This window comes from Empidonax traillii, unplaced genomic scaffold (genome assembly GCF_003031625.1).
Source record: "Empidonax traillii isolate 1590-97213 ecotype Southwest subspecies unplaced genomic scaffold, ASM303162v1 scaffold26:size2357266, whole genome shotgun sequence".
Lineage (NCBI taxonomy): Eukaryota > Metazoa > Chordata > Aves > Passeriformes > Tyrannidae > Empidonax > Empidonax traillii.
In genome coordinates, this window is record NW_020955219.1 from 1,705,344 (window position 1) to 1,723,086 (window position 17,743).

Here is a 17,743-nt window from a genome sequence, read left to right on the forward strand (position 1 = left end):
CATCCAGTCTTCCCTTACACACCATTTCCAAGTTATTAGGCTGTTATATACATTAAGCATTACCACAAAATAAACAAGTTCCTTTTTTCAAGGAATTAATACTTCTCTGAAACTGGACATCCCCTCCCCCCATATAGGAAGACAGATGGACAATAGGGGAAATCGGGACATAGCAGGCTGTGGCTACCTGAAGTGCCTTAAGCCCAGCCGAGGCAGAACTTAGGCTTTGATGAAAGTCTTGAGTTCTGTTTCCCAAACTGGTGAACACCACAGTCACTGCAAAGTAGTGAGCAAATAAAAAAAAAAAAAAAAAAAAAAAAAAAAAAGGCAAACCTTTACATATTGCATGCATGCGATACGCAGTAACCACCTGCAGCTCGTAGCATGAAAGGGTCTTTATTTTATTACAGTACAGATTCAGTCCAGTTCACAGAGAACACATCAGTCAATACATATCTTCACTTTGTAGGAGAAATGGGCATGAACACGTGAGCACTCAGTCACCAGCCTTGTATCACCACTTTATGCACGTTTTGCCTCAAAAGCATCATTTATGGCACACAGGTTTCACCAGCATTCCATGAAATAGCACTGCAACGTCAGCTCTAGAGACACAGGAGAGGAGGATGTAAACCTCAAGTACTGTGAAACTATAGATATATATGCACTGCTTGGGGATTTAACTTTCGAAATCCTGGTTTTGACTTAAAAGTTTGTTTTAAAATAATGTGTCCCTGAATAATACATGTTTTTCCTTGAGGCACATGTTCAAGTTCAGGCTATGGATAACAGTCTTCACTTCAAGCAGCCACTGAGAGCTGAGGATCTGGAGAAGACAGCTGTCTGGAAACCAGGTCTCCATGAGCTGCAGTAGCAGCTAACAGGTAGAAGGGTCCCTGAATTTCAGCAGAACAAAGAAGTCTCCTACCTTTAACCATTTTATTAGATCCTGAAATAGGAATGACGGCAACCATGTCGGCTAAGTCAGTTCCTGTCAACCTACCAAACTTACCTTTCTTGAGGCTTTGGGCTTTTTGAAGCACAACATGGGACTCAAGACTCCAAAAGCTCATCTATTTCCCCTGCATATCCAGGCTTAAAACAGGGGGTTCAGCAAAAGACACTGCTGCTCTTCACAAACCCGCTGTCGCTTACACCACATTTCTTTGACATGTCCAGCACCAACTCTCCCCATCACGGTCAGAGGTACTATCTTTAAGCAAAATAAAGCTGATAAATACTGTGTGCAGTTATCCCCTATGTGGTAAAAAAAAAAAAAAAAGTCAAAAATCCCAAATCATCTTTCGAGAGGGGGGATTAAAGCATGACTTCTTTTAAACCATACTGGCTGTAAAGGTGATAAAACACCAATATCCCCCACAACCAAACACGAAATCAGCAGGAACACGGAAAATACTCACAGAAGGAAGATGAGAGGCCAGAAAAAGGACTATGAATTATACTTTCAGTCAAAAGCATGTTTCAAGTAGCTTAGATTTTCAAAGCCATTTTAAAAGTTTTGTGCACATAACTTGCTCCTGCATACTCCACTGTCTTTCTGACCTTTCCACCTAATCACTTTTTTCTTCTCTCAAAGAGCAATAGAAAATAAGAAAATGGATCACAGGAGAGAAAATGAAAGCAGTGAGTTAGCATATAATAGCAAGTACAGAAAGCTGCTGTAAGCTGTCCAATTTAAGAGCAACATTGCAATTTTCATTCTTCCTCCACTTAAAGGAATCTCAGTTTGAAATGTTTAAAAGACAATGTTCCAAGTTCATGCCCAAGCTCCTCAAAGTTTTAAACACAGCATCTTACAAGTGAGAGAACACTGTCCGTCTTATTTGTAAACCAGAGTCTGAAATATCTTACAATATACTTTTTAATTTCATTTTTCTAAAGAAACAGCATTAAGAACCAAAAGAACAGTGTGCCATTAAATGTTAAGGACCTGTTGTAAAAACCTTTATTAAAAAAGGTTATGTAGGTATCATAAATATAAGCTGTGTTTTAGTGTCAATTACTTAAGCATCTAAATGATTGAAAATGAAGTGCAAGACTGGAAGTCCAGTCACAGATGAGGCTGTAGAGTTGTGCTCAAGATAGAAGAGATCTACCCATGGCAGGCACAGCTGCACACTCACAAATTAACTCAAGTCTGTCCCAGCCATGAATCCTGCAGATCCGAACACCACCACTGATTAAGTCAGTCTGAACTACTTAATATAAATTCTCCCTTTCTAATAAGAAGGATATTAACTAAAGCTTTCAGTTAGGCAATAAAACCTTTCTAATTAGCAACAAAAAATAAAAGTGACATGCTTACTCTGTTTCAGGCACTTTCAAGATCATAGTTTATTTACTGTAGGTAAAAAGCTAGTATACAGATTAAGGGATCCCTTAAATTTCAACTCTACAGTTATACACCATCTAGTATTCTTGCTCTGAATATTAACCAAAAATGTTTCTAAACACCTGTAAGCCCCACTATAAATCTGCATTGTTATGAAGAAAAAAAATATATAAATCAATGCCTAATTTTTTCAATGCATAATATTTACACTGTGAAAACAATGGGAAATAACAAGCAGTAGCAAAGAGGCAGCAGATTTTAAAAAGCCAAAGTTTTATATAGGTTTTGGGTTTTTTTTTTACAGTAGTGTGCTAATCAGCATAATTGTATATATAAAAATGAAAATATAGCAGAGCGTCCCATTACAGAAATCTGAATTGTCTGAACTGCAGTCATTACTTGCTAACCATTTACATGCAACACCTGCTAGGACTGACTTTTTGTCTTTAAACTGTAAAATAGTTTGAGGCTTAAGACACAAACATTAATTTGTGTACAAATTTAAAACTGCACTTAAGAATGGTACTGGTCACGAGCCTCTTCCATACAGAGGGGGAAGGAAAGAAAAAAGTACAAACGACAATAGAAAGCGGTCTCCTTCCATTCACTAATTTTCAAAGGCAATGCATAGACTGAGAATACCTGGATGGCAAACTCCAGAGACTCTGGAAACAAACAGCTTTCACATACAAGACCTTTTCAGGAGGGCCTTTCTTTGCACCAAATGGCAATGGCTGACAGCAAATAAGGGGCACCAGGTGTACAAGTAAGTAGGTCTTGCAAAATACTAAGATGGGGCAGTTGTTAATATACAATTTGAACTATATATACAATATAATGGAATGTATCCCCTCACAAAACTGGTTAATGAAACAATTGGACCTTTCTATACTAGCCTTATGACTCAGCTACTGTTCTAATGAAAATATAAGTACACAAGAGACTTGCATGGAAAGTAATATGTATGGGGCATTTTACAGGAACTACTGACAAAGCTGCTTAATGGCATTTCTGCTTTTAAAGGAATTTTGTTAGATATAACTGAAAACATCTGTGTATAAAATGTCCTGACAGACACTTCAACATGGAGCTTTGGTGACTTAAACCATTTCAATAACAAGGTGAGAAATTAAACAGAGCATTTAAGAGAATTCAAACTGAATAGGAAATGGAATGCCAATATGGCAGTTAACCCTTTTTCTGTTGTTTTTAAACAGGAAAGTCTCTTGTACCAGCAGAATCCTGTATACAGATAGACAGAGAAGTAGGGAATACACCAACTTAATAGTTCCCATTAAACAAAAGTCAATTCATCATGTGAGAAGGTACAAATTACAGAAAACATGAATAGTCAATAGAAGAGAAACAACGGGTTTACATGAAAGAAGAGAGAACACTTCAGTCTGAACGCAGTTACTTTGTGAAAGCTGCTACAACAGCCCAGAGAACCTCATTTGTGTTGGTTTTCATACATTCAACCTCAGGGTCTAAATCCAGAAGCTGCCGCACTCTCTTTGTGGCCAAATCGTACTGCTCGTCCAGGAGGGGGGCAAAAGCATTCTCCAGGACATCCGAGGCGTGGGCCAAGTACACCAGTGCCAGCAGGCGCTTGTCCATGCGGTGGGGGTCGTTCACCCATTTGTCAAGAACTGCCTCTTGAACCTTCTTGATGAGGCGCTGTTTGATATTGTTGTTGGTGAGAGGGTGGGTAGTCATGTCAAAAAGAAGGAAGTTCTGTTTCTCTGTTGTCAGTACACCTTTTTCCACTAGATTTTTGGCTAGCCGTTCGCGGACATTTCGTAGTTGGTAGTGCAACTTCAGTGGGTTCCATGTTTCACCTAAAAAAGGCAAGAAGAACACAACAGTCAGACAAAGGTTTGTACTATTGCAGTGATTTTTTTCCCACTCTGTGGTGCAGGATGAGCTGTCAAACTCATACACTTGAGCATTACACTATGACACTGTGCTCCTGTCAGCATTTCTCTGATCCCTGACCTACCCAGACACAGGCACAGAGACAGAAACCAGGAGAGCCTCCTTGGAGGAACTCTGGGGTACATTTAAAGTTTGGATGAAACACATGGCTAAGCCATGTCTTGATTAAAGATATGAGAAATAAGCAGTCTCATAAAACAAAAACCAAACCAGTCACAAAGGAAGAGCTTACTTTTAATAACAAAACCAAGCATCCCCCTACAGTCTTGTGCATTTGTCTGTATCCAGCCTTTTACCATCTCAGAGACTGGAAGAAGTGTCACCGCCTTTCTTTTGCCACACAGGTAAGATCATGCACACCCACCCTGCGCATGTCTTTATCTCTTCAGTTTTCCATTCTTCTCCCCCTTTGTACCTCTACCAGATGAAACACTGAACATGCACTGTGTGAGTTCGTGAGGGGTGCCTGTGTGCACATGCAGCACATGGTGGGCAGGGCCTTAAATGTTTCTATATTTATTATTTCTAATGCTTTTTGCTAAGGCAGGAGAACTGGGCCCTTCAAAGTGTGCAACTGTGTACCCATAGAGGAGGAGACTGAAACAGCACAAAATCAGCATCAACAGCTACTGATAAAGCTAAAACTGTTTAGCAATGAGAATATCATCACCTTTGCTAAAGAGTTTACTTAACAGGCTAAAAATTTTAATTCGAGATTACCTAAGTATTTATCATAAGTATTAAAATCCCCTCCTCAAGTAAAAGACTATGCATTTTAAGAGGCAAGAAAAGAAAGAGCATTAAGTATTTCTTACAAAGATGGAGGTTTTCTATAAATGATATGACTATTTCTATACCAAGCTTTTAAAAAATTTATTGGTTAACATACACTAACAACTACAACAACAACAATAATCATAAACCACAGATGACTTTGAGGTGATGGAGGGTGACATATACTGTATCCAAGTAACAGCCAAGTTCAATAATCAAATGAGGTGACTCCAACTGCAGAGGGACAGGCAGAGAAGTCACCCAGGCCTGGACTACACAAGTCCCAGTATATCCCACAAGTCACTGAATGTGACTCCTCAGCTGGATCATACAAACACAAAAAAGCAGTTTCCTTACTACCCTTCACAGGGCAAAGACTATTTCCTAGACTTTCTACGTTTGTCATGTGGACCAAAGTCAGTGCTGTGGTGACACCTTGTGACCAAGCTCCTCAATTACACAGACACTTGTCCCGGTACAGACAGATGTTTGCTATATCCAGAGGAAATGTGACATTCTGATCCCAGCTTCTGTATTCCCTACACTTGCCAGCCTTAGAGGCAATCTTATAAATGTGGGCCTGACAAAATTCACCATACATATCTATATAAATACTTCCACGATGGCTTTGAACTCATATGTAACTTCAAGCAGCATTCTCCACATTGGTGATAATCATGGATAAAGTAGCTATTTTCCAGGACAAACCTAGGCCCTAAAGCAAAATTCTAACAAGAGTTTCAGAATTTATTAAATAAAAGAAAACAAACCCAAAGAAACGAATGAATGAAAAAACCCCCAAACAAAATAACAAACAAAAAAACCCCACACTGAAATTTTTCTCTTCAAAGGACAGTCCTCTAAATCACAGGAAAATGCAAAGAACACTAATGCCATCCAAGAATTCATAATTAATAACGACGTGTAAGTACAAATGATTGATTCAAGCCTTAGCCACAGCACTGATGACAACTATCTTCCCAGAGCCAAAGCTCAGTGGGGTCAGGAAAACCTTAGCTTAGCTCAAAGCAAGCCTAACAACAACACTGTTCATTCATTAGCTGACCTTTTTTGAATTAGCCCTAACTCGATGTGCTCTGCACTGGAAGAGAAAGTGAAATGTCAGCACAAACTACGTATTTGGGACACGAAAAATGAATTGTTTTTGCAGGCTGTAAAAGTGAAGGGGAGCAGGGTGAGAACTGAACTGCAAGACTCTGCAGCAGCCATGCCCCCTCCTGACAAGGGCTGCTTTGTAGTCCTGTCTCCCTGCTGCCCGACAGCCAAGGAGCAGAAGAGGATGGACAGCAAGGACCTGAGAATGAACTGGTGCTCAAGGAAGGCTGTTCAAGGTGGTGCAGGACGAATGGAAGGAACAAAGAAAACAAGAAAGCAGAGCAAGATGGAAAGATTTTGCTCATCTTTTCAGCTCTTACTGGTTGTAAGAACTGACAGATTTAAATGGGCAAACTCTCAAATCTCATTACCCCAGACTTTCCAGTTCCATTGTTGACAAAACATGTTTGTTTTCCCGTTTGCACAACTGAAGTACAACTCTTATGTACTCCAAGGAAGCTGCATTTTACATGTTTCGTGAAAGTGCACAAACACTGGTGATCAATTCTGTCTACAGTTCAGCCTGGAGAATGGAAGGCTCTAAGGAAACTTTACTGCAGTCTTTCAGTGCTTAAAGGGGGCCTACTGACATTTTAGCATGGCTTGGGACATGAGATAATGGTTTTAAACTGAAGTAGGTCAACTGAGATTAGATTTAAGGAAGAATTCTTTTTACAGTGAGAGGGCTAAACACTAGAAAGGATTGTCCAGAGAGGTAGTGGATGCCCCAACCCTGGAAACATCCAAAGTCACACTGAATGGGGCTCTGAGTGCCCTGGCCTAGTGGAAGGTGTCCCAGGTAATTACAGGGAGGTTGGACTAAATGGCCTGTAAAGGTCCCTTCCAACACAAACCCAATCATTGTATGATAACTGGCATTTCATTTCTTTTGCAACGATTTAGCAGCTTCACAGGAAGAACTCTATGCAAAATACTCACCTTGAAGACTTTGTTTTGATCATCAAGAAGTGTCTAGATTTTAAAATATTTATTACATTTCTTCAGTTAACAAAGAAAACAGAACTCCTGACTACTGTTTCTTTATGACTAATGGCCAAATCACCCTTAGTTTTTACATCTGAGCTATGAGCTCCTGATCTCCCTTCTCTACCAAAGGACCCGAAAACTGAATCCACACACTTAGGCTCTAAATTTCCACTAACCCTCACTTCCCAACACAGAGAAAGGCAGTTACATCTCCAGGGTGCAGTCCTGATCTACATCAGTCGGTGGAAGGCACCTCTTCCACCGAGTTGAGATGTCCTCTGACACTTTCATACAGATCCTTTCTGTAGCAAGTCAAATCAAAAGCAACAGTTACTTATATTTGATTAAAGGCTACAATCAACAAGAGACTACCCTAGAGGACAGACTAATTAACTTTTTTGCATACTTTCTCTCAAAAAACCTTACAATATAATCTCTAGTGATGCCAGATAATTAGCTTTACTGGGATAAAAAAAAGCAAATACGTTATGTCCGAGGCTTACCACTAAGCAGTTCAATCCAATTTTGTACTGTTTCAGGAGGCTGGGTCTCTTTTATGTGTTTCAGAGCTTCATCAAGCAGAACATCCCCTGTAGGAGCATCTGACTTGCAAATCACCTAGGACAGAATAAAATGCAGTCAGTATTTCCACTTCATTCATATATGACAAACACACCCACCAATAAAAAAAGAAATCTGTTAGGAAAAGCAAGGACATTTTTAAAAAAGAAGGAGCTAACTCCTAAGAATACACAACTTTAAAAAAACAAACCCTAGCTGTTAAAAAAAACTAAGGCTCTAATTCACAGATATATTAAGTCTGATGTTATCTGTTACTTAAATTAACCTTAATGGATTAAAACTATAGTATTAATAACACACTTAAAACCTAATTTTTTTAAGGAAAATTAATCACTTACCCAGCCAGGTCACTTAGCTCCCCAAAACAAAATACACTACAGAATCTTAAATTAGATGGCAGTCTATTTTACTGCTTCAAGTCAAGTTATTTAAAATACTTCAGCTAAACAATTAGGTCATGTGAAAATAAAAAAACAGTTACAAACTGGAAAAGCACAAAAACTAGTTTTTTTCTTCCATATGTTAATGGATAAAAATAGGTTCAAGGCAACATCTGCAAGTTTTACAGCTCTGAAGAACATATTGCCCCGTAACACTGTTCCACTCATTAACAGCAAAAACATTTGTATTAGGGAAAATACATATGTACTAATAAACCCCTTAATATGCAACAATAAATGCTATTTCATTTTTTTATTTAATAACTTCTAAAATTATTTGAGGTTTCCCTTAAGAAAGCATAGGAGAACAACCAAAAAATTTATTCAGAATAATACAATAAAATTTAAGGATTTGAGTAACTGCTTGTTTACCAGTATACATAGTATTAAAACCATGTATAAATACAGTTTCTTTTCTGGTGGGGAAAATTAGGAGCACTAAATGAAAACTTACAGATTAAGCCAGCCCAGATCAACATGTTTAAATCAAATCTATCTTTCTCTATTAATAGAAAAATTACTACAGTTTCAAAGCGTTTATTAAAATAATTATAATCCGGCAATTTAAGTAGTTTTACAAGTTAGCACTTTATAAGCATCAGGTAAAAGATAAGTCACTGACAGAAAAATTAATACATCAACAATCCTTACTCCAAACAACAGAGGAGGGCAATGCATTTTCATAGGGTCTGTTGATGACACTGAAATGAATTGAAATGGTAAGACAACTTCAACCCTGGCAAGACGATCCCCAGACAATGCACAGAAGTGCACAGAGTGAACAGGATGAAATTAAAATTGATGAAGAGATCTTTGTGACTACCAAACAGGTCATAGTTGGAAAGCTATTTCCAATTTTGATGGTTGATACAAAGCAACAGAAAAGAAGACTTTCAATAAAAATTGGCAAGAATGAACCAGTCCACAATGCCAGGCTAAAAAGTTTATTTAGATCTAAAAAGAGAGTTATTTTTACAAAGAGAGTAACAGAAGTTTAGAGAGCCTAATCTGGTAAATATAAAAGATATCAGCTTACTCTGGAAATACAGAAGATGCGGGGCACACACTCAAAAACTTCAACAGGCAAATTAAAACAACCTGGTTGTTGAACTGCATTCAGCAGTGGAGAATTTTAAGACTAAACATCTGCCAGCGAGGGACCAGAGAAACCTCACTATCTGTTATTGCATCCAGAGTAGATGGACTCCTGAGATGATGCCCAGGTCTCCATTTTGGGGAGCTGGAGATCACTCTAACATAAACTTCAGATATTCAGTTTTAAGAACATATCTGCATTTAAATCCAGACAATCCCTACTTGAAACTAAGCACACAACAATGCATATTTATCTTTCTGGTTCACAAGCTTGCAGAGCATCACTGAAAACCTTTATTAACCACATATAATTATATTACACACCTTCCAGTTTTGTACCAAGATTTTGAACTTTTGGAAGTGCCTGCTCTTTCATTAGGAGCACACTTCAAGCTGGGATTTTAAGCTGATAGGCTGCAGATATTAATAGGCACCTTTCAGATATTCCTTTAACAATTAGCCTAAAACCAGCCAACTTAGTCATCTTTACTTCTTTTCAAAGCTGATGTTCCAGCAGTATTTTAGTTTCTTTGAAGTGTCTCAAATGATTAGTTTTACAGTAAGCTCTGTTACTGGATCTCTCCACCCTGTTGCAGTTGGTACCTGGTACTCACCATCTCATTTTAACAGGTAAGATGTGAAGTCATCTTTCTAATCTGATTTATTCTTAAAAACAAACAAACCAACCTCGCTGAAGAGATTAAAAATGCTTTTAAGTCTAGGATGTAAGAAAAAGATTTTTTTTTTTTTTAAGTTTAGAAAATAACTTCCTTTGCTTATTGGAGAGTTAAAATACTTCTTTTTTCCACTGAAAAGAAGTTTAAGAAGTCAGCATGAATATAATGCACCATGACAATAGAAGCCTAAATAAACAGGCATTTATAGGAAAGAGCTGTAAGGAGCACAGGGGCCTCAGTTCAGCTCAGGACTCCGTAAGCTCTTCTGAAGCCACAATGCAGAGATTTTGTTTCCAGGTTTACCAAGTTCTCTGCAGCCAAATACTGTTTCTCCTGTCTCCTCTGCTACACTGAATATCCACATCAGTTTCTTCTGATTATCCTTCCCTTGAAATAAAAGTATTTCAGTTCACTTCCATAATATTTCTCATCCCTTCCCCTTCCCAGCACATGGAGACTGGTAACAGGGGACAGAAGCAGCCCCAGACACCTCTTTGTCTTCGTTGATCTGCTCTTTCTTGAAGGATTTAGTGATGAATACTTCTTGACTAACTCTCTTCAGAGTGGGAAATCAAATGGGTTTGGGGGATCTCATGAGTTGAGTCACCACAGAAGATTAAGCATCCACAAGGGGAGCTAAGGTAGAGAAAGAATCGAAGATCCTTGTTCTTCAGAGATGGTGGTCTGCAGCCTGACTTCAAAAAAAATCTCTTTATTCATATTTTTCAGTGATTTAGCAGGTATTAGAAATGCCTGCTATTCATCTAGTGAGATAATTTCAATAATACAGAATATTTAATTTGTGTTTTTCACAATGAAGTTTTGCAATTCAGCAAAGCTAAAGATTAAGCCCTTTTTGCGTTGATTTTTAAGTTAACTTCATTGTTTAGTTTTAATACAGAAATTCACTCATGCGTGAATTGCTCATAATTGTTAGCAATAAAACATTTAAGTAAATCTGCCAAGGATTTTTGGAATTCATTTTGCTTTTGATAACTCTGTTGATTTGGTTTGCTTTCTGAAGCTCTGAGGCAATGCAGAGTACCATTTTCCATCTGCAAATCTCAACATTCAATCATTTGTTTCTAAAATTGATCCTGGTACACAGAACTCCAACACAATGCAGTGACTACATACTCTTAAGCCAAATTTATAAGGATGTTGCAATGTATAAGACATCTAGTTTTAAAGTTTCACTAATGTCCACCAGGTCCTTGTGGACCCCTTTCTCAGTCTTATTTGCCTCTCTATGGCATTCCATCATGGATTTAATGCATCTCAATCCACTCTGAAGTTCTGTCTTAAACACTGCAAAATATTATAAGCAAAGATCAAGTTGATGTAAGGCTTGAAGTGGAAATCATTACCATTCCTGTAAGTTAATTGTATGATCAAGGCCACAGCTGGCTGGTTACAAATCCTCACTACTGCCCTAAGAACTGTTTCTTACCCTCTCACTGCCTGCACCTCATCACCTGTGCCAGCAGAGTCACCTGTGCCTGATGACAAGGTCAAGAGAGGACTTAAATAAAAACTAAACCCATCAAAGTGAATTCGTTTTCAGCCAGAGGGGTTTCCTGGCAAGGCTGTGCAAAATAATAGTAACTTGAGAGAGAGACTCCAATAAGTCTCTTCACAGGGACAGGGCTACCCTTCCCAGCTGCAGCACGGGCTGAAGTGACCCAAGCCTAAAATCCTCCCTTCAGACCATGGCTTGAAGATGGAGGTTTCTGATTCCCAAATCAAAGCTTTGAGTTTTAAGGAGGTTTCATCTTCCCACTAAATCCAAAGATGGACCCGGGGCAAGGAGAAAGAGGGATCTCCTGCGAGGCAGAAGCTATGGAAAACAATATTGCCAGGGAATCACAACCTCGGGTATATTATTAGACAGCTCATTCCACTTACTAAGCACAGCATTTAATTCACAGCCAAAGCCAAGGGCATGGGGAGCAAAGTCTGCAGAAGTAGGACAAGGAAGACAGAGTTGAGGCAGTTAAATCCAGCCAACACAGAAACAAGACTGAAATCTGGTGTTAACGGAATGCTTCAAATAAAGTACAGAACAGCACAGGTCATTAATCACAAGAATTATTTCTAAACTGAGGGATGTCGTGCAATTAGGGATTTCATTTGCAGGAAAATACTTGAGCAGAAACCAGTCTTCATTTACTTTTTTAATTACAAACTTTTTCATAGAATCCTCCTGCCTGAAAAAAAAAAAAAAAAAAAAAGGATATCTCGAATGCCTTACAACAGCAGAAAGAAGAAAACCTCCAATATCAGGTAGGTCTGGTATCGCTTTAAACAAACACATCTACCCAACCCCGAAACCACACGACAAAATTTTAACAAAAAATACACAACCACAAACAAACAAAAACCAAACACAACCCAGACCATGAAAAAAGGAGCAAATAATTTTGCTTGTATTCTTGCTTGTGTGAATATACACACAGGTTATTTTTCCTAAAAATTGCTGTTATTTTCCTAAAAATCCCAACAACTCCACAGTTAATATTTCAAGCAGATAGAGCTGACAAGGTTTGCACAGAACAAAAATAACTCCTGCAGAACATTACTGAATGCCTAAGAAGCCAAAAGCTCAGGAGGAAAAAAAAAATGTGCAAACTAATCAATGGTGAATATGCTTAAATGGGGCTAAAAGAAGAAGGTGCTGTTTGTCTGAACAGAGCTTCAATTTTTCTGAAGTGGAGGAAGCTGGGAGAAGGCTGGGGAATGCATAAGCTTTCCTTAAAATTTAAGCAAAAGATAATATTGACTGGGAAATGTGCCATAAGAGAATTTGTTTGTGGTGGACAGACAACATTTGACCATGTTTTCAATAGGCTTATTTTACAAGTATCCATTAATGCTGATGAAGTAAAAATTCTTCAAAGACTGTGACTTTGCACATTCTGTACAAAGGAAAAATCCAGTGGTAAAAGTAACAAATAAAGGTCTCAAATATTCAGTCTAATTCAATAAAGGACCTTAGAAAATGTGGCTATTTTAACAGTCAGGGAGCACAACCAATTTAACGCACCAGTCACATGTTTAAACTACATACATTTTAGTGTTCTCAGGGGCCCCAGGTAGAAGGACGGCTTCCTCCCCATGCACTGCAAGCACAGACTGCAGCATTGTGTAGACCAGAACTGCTGGCTTGCAGGACACATCTGGCAGGCTGTCAGTTATCCCTTCCTTTCAGCCTCAGCCCACATCCCACTGGCATTGCGAAACCCAGTTCCTACAGCCGGTGCTCCTGGCTCCCCGCAGTAACCGCTGCCACCCCACCCTGCCAGAGCCACTGCCAACGGGAATCTCTTGGTGCAAGACTCCCAACACTACTAGGAACCAACAGGAGCACAGAACAAGTACCCAAGATTTTCCAAGGCACCTCATTTCACCGCTGAAACAATTTCCAACTTTGCACATCCAACTTAGGTCACTACTCAGAATCATCATTCTCATGTAAAGAAAAAAAAAAAAAAATCCAGTCTCTTTCTTAGAACCAGCTGCAATTTAGAGCTCCTGTATTGCCTGAAGCTTGACACAAGTAAATGTGATCATTTTCCTCCCCTTACCTTTCTGGTTAACAGACTTTTACGCCTCATTCCACACGCCTCCAGCTGAAGACGCCCCCGCAATGCCAATTCGATTAACATGCAGCCACGCAATCCTGAGGAGATGCAATCATTCCAGAAAGATGTGTAGCCCTGTGAAGAATGAAACACAGTCAGATATCTCCTCCACCTCCACCTGAAAGCAAACAGCAAAAGGGGCTTACTAAGTTCTCTAAGCAGTTCTCCTGCCTTCATACACTTTTGAAGTGGCATCACTAGTCAGCAGTTCCTGCCCTGAAAACATGAAAGAGGAACAGACTCACCCTCTATTAGTTTTGACACTCAAGTCTCTGCTCTTTGAAGAACAGGGAAACACCAGGACAATGATAAAGAACGAAAGAGGATGATACCAAGAACTGTGAGGTATAAAGTGTAGTGTATACATGGTCACAATGAACTCACTGCATTTTTAAGACATCAAGCATTTGACTTTACTGGCTCATCACAGACTCATCTGAGTTTGGTAAGACACATTAATATGATTTTAAATGCATAAACAACATGGCAGTGATAAGGCAACAACAACCTGAAAATGGATACTAAGTAAACTATGGAGTATATTGGAAACAGAAATGTAGCAATCAGCGCAAATCAAAAGAACTGATTTTTTTTTTTAGCTCAAATACAGTAAACTAAAAGATAAAAGTTTTTAAAGAACTAATTGGAATAGCCACTTCTTTGTCATTTAAACCCTTTGAAAACATGTATTTTTAAAACTTGAAGCATACAGTTCTTATACAAACTGCAAAACACATTTATTCTATGAAGCACATCACTCCTACCATGCCTTTTCATCTCTATTTCTGCACTGATAGCTGTCTGCTTGTATGGCAGAAGAGAGCATTTAACCCACTACATTTACTAATCAGTATCTAGAAAGATATATGCACCGACTTTAGACTCCATTGTTTAATACTTATGACCCCAAAAATGTTTTTAAAAGAATTCTATTTTACCTATAGATTAGTCAAGCGTTCTTGCACACTTTTTAATACTTGAGTATCTAAGACAAAACAGAAACATAGAGAAATGTTTTGTTTTTTGAAAAATGTCTGCAGAAACACTTGGTATGATCCATACAGTGCTTTCAAAACTCCTCTAGTGATGCACTTCTGAAAACATTCACTTTGATATACTTCAGAGAAAGGTGCTGTAAACAAGACAAGGGGTGGGGGGTAAGAGAGAGCTCTCCCTTTCATAAAATTTATCCTGACCAATAACACAGACAAGCTTAAATCAACAGCAATTCAACTTTATTCTATTTGCAGATAAAAGCTGTCAATGCATAGAGATACAAGACACACACATCCTAAGTGCACTGAACTTACAAACGAGTTCCTAACTAATGCCATCAAGTACAGATTTCCTGGAATGTGGTAGACTTGCTTCCACTTCCCACTTAACTCTTTTCAAGAGCTGTATTATATAGAGGACCAATACTTCTGAAAAGTCTACAAAAGCCCTGAAATCTCTAAAGTAATTGCTGAAATATGCCAGAGATATTTATTTAAAATGCCATAAATATAAGGTTGGAAAGGCATTTGAGAAGTTATCTAATCAGCCTTCCACTCGAGTGTTGACACTTGGTAAGATTCAGCTACTCCTGTACTGCCATACTGTAATAAAGACTTTGGTTGGCACCAAATGTTCCTTCACCAAATAACACGCATGATGAAGTGCAGTGTTTGCTTGAGGTGGAAGAGATATGACTCCCACATTCTATTTCCAATCAGTTTCTTTAATTAATAATGTTTGAAATCAGACAACACATACGCAAACCAAAAATCAACTACGCAAACTAAAAATCGACTGCGCAAACTACTGGGCACAATACATTTATACTCCTTTCTATTCACAAAAAAGTATTATACTATTATGCAAACAACTGAAATGCTGATGTTTCTTCCCCTTTGTTTAGTCATGAAAACTGAATTTATTTTTTTAATTACCAGTTTTCAATGCAGTGACATTACTACACCACTCCCTGCAGCCATTACCAGAGGTAAATTCCTCTGCCCCAGTAGTTAATCAGCACAGATGGTCACAGGCTGTGGGTTGTTGAGAAATACAGGATTGTAAGATAATTCAGGTTCAAAGTCACCACAGCAGATCTCTAGTCCAACCTCCTGCTGCACTCAGGTCAAGTTGCTCAGGGTTCTATTCAAACAAGACTTGGAAAGCTCCAAGAATGGAGACGGCACAACTACCCAACAGTTTCTAATCAAGTGATCCTGAAAGACAGCTCAAGGAGATTATATTCTTCATAAATGGAACTACTTGCTCTGGTGGATTAGATGACATTAAAGTCATGAGAATACATATTGTGTCACCATCATCTTGTTTTCCTTTTTTTTCCTTTTTTCTTCCAAGATGAGTTTGCAGGTTCCTTCCTCTAGAGAAGGAACATTTTATTTCCATAAACACAGACTGCACTGCTACTAACAGAATTAGGAAGGAGATATTTTACAACAGTCTGTGTAATCCTGAGCATTCTTCAATCAATTAAACTTATCTTTCCAGATTGTTCAAGTAGATGAACTGACTGTTTTTGACAACCTACTGCAAAGATACCAGACAATCAAAGGAATCTTCACAGAACATCAATTTAGCACACAATAGTCTAACTCATCCTTTAACTCATACTTGTTGAATTACATGAAACTGAATAGGAGACACTTCAAGGCTGCAAACACTGTTTTGACATTGACTTTAAATGGCATACAGCATAACCAGAAAAAGGGGCACAAGAGAAACAAAGGGGTGGATAATAATAATAACAACAATAATAATAATAAATGGAGGGTCAGAATGGCAGTATAGAATAATGCACTTTATTATTTGTAAAGGAAACAAGGCCTAAAAGGTGGTAAATGAAGCCAGCTCACAGGTTAGAAAAGTCAGTGGCCAACTTCTTTTCTCTCTTTTTATTCTACTGTTTTTACTGGGAGCTAAAAGTTTGTTAAAAATCCTTTAAAAACCAAGACTAATAATGAAGTTTGACAGACAACAATGGATCTGTAAACCCCACATGGACCAGGAAGCTCCCACTCAGCTGAAGTCGGTGTACACTGGAGGAGTTGTCATTCCCTGAACACCACCTGGCCGTTGCTTATGGAACAAGAAAGGGATGTGTTTTTTAACACTGTTCTGTTATTCCAAACACCTAACAGTCTCAATAAACGACCACAGATCAAACACCACTATTTATAAATGCAACTCATTCCACTACTTACTGCTTTTAAACGGCAGTTTTCTCACAAATACAACACTGAGTATTTTTACTTTATTCATCTTCCTGCAAGTCTTATGAACTTCCTAGCTCAAAGAAATACTTATTTCATTAAAGTTGCTAGGCAGCATGGGGAGAGTCTTACAAAGCAGGAAATTATTTTTATCTGACAGCAATCACACCAGAATAGCACTTTAGGCTATGAATAGCTTGCAAGACAAAATTTTAAATCTACAATGACTCAAAGATCAAAAGAATGTTTACAACTGTCATGTTTATTTACACAAACACAGCATTTTTCACCAGACCCGACCTAGAAACTTTCCAATAAAAACTAGTTTTGCTAGATAAGCATAAAGGGAAATAAGAATAAAGTTTACACCAAAAACTTTCTATCACATTAACTTCAAAAACTCAGACTTTCCACCCAGGCATGGCAAAGCACCGAGCTAAAGACTAAGATCCTCCTTCTGCTTTAAGAACAAGTTATTCAAAATCCATGTTCACTAGGCCATTTCTTTTCTACCACCTCCTGTGGCATTTATTCACTTTCTCTCCTGTTCCCATTCCTTCTACCCAACTTCCAGCTTACACAGGTCTTCCTGTTCAGTTATCCATTAACCACTTGAAATTCTTACATATTAAATAGCCAGTTGCCTAACAAAGGCCCTTCCCTTCCACTTCCTGCTTTTACCTTGCTTCTTTAAATCCGTAAGTTACTTGACAGATTTTTTAACTCAAAGATTATTTTTAATTTTTTTCCCCTTAAGTATGTAAAAAATCAGAATGACAAGACTAACACGACCAGATGTACCTGAAGGTATTCGGTGCCAAGGATGTCACTGATTTTTACATGATCAAGGCTGCTTTAAGACTTGTAAAAGACTTCAAGACTCATTTCATGTAAGCACAGAACAGTCACCTTCATAGAA

The 17,743-nt window shown here is 38.3% G+C and overlaps 1 protein-coding gene across 1 annotated transcript in view; it reads right to left on the reverse strand.

Moving 5' to 3' along the window:
- Nucleotides 1-380: 380 nt before the first annotated feature.
- The window catches only part of GOLPH3 (golgi phosphoprotein 3), a 31,343-nt gene continuing 13,980 nt past the window's right edge, over nucleotides 381-17,743 (reverse strand). The window contains exons 2-4 of the mRNA XM_027907086.1: nucleotides 13,544-13,675; nucleotides 7,669-7,783; nucleotides 381-4,191 (exon numbers count right to left, since the gene is read on the reverse strand). Of these exons, the coding sequence (XP_027762887.1) occupies nucleotides 3,767-4,191; nucleotides 7,669-7,783; nucleotides 13,544-13,675 (672 nt within the window). The 3' untranslated portion in view covers nucleotides 381-3,766. The remainder of the gene's footprint in view (nucleotides 4,192-7,668; nucleotides 7,784-13,543; nucleotides 13,676-17,743) is intronic.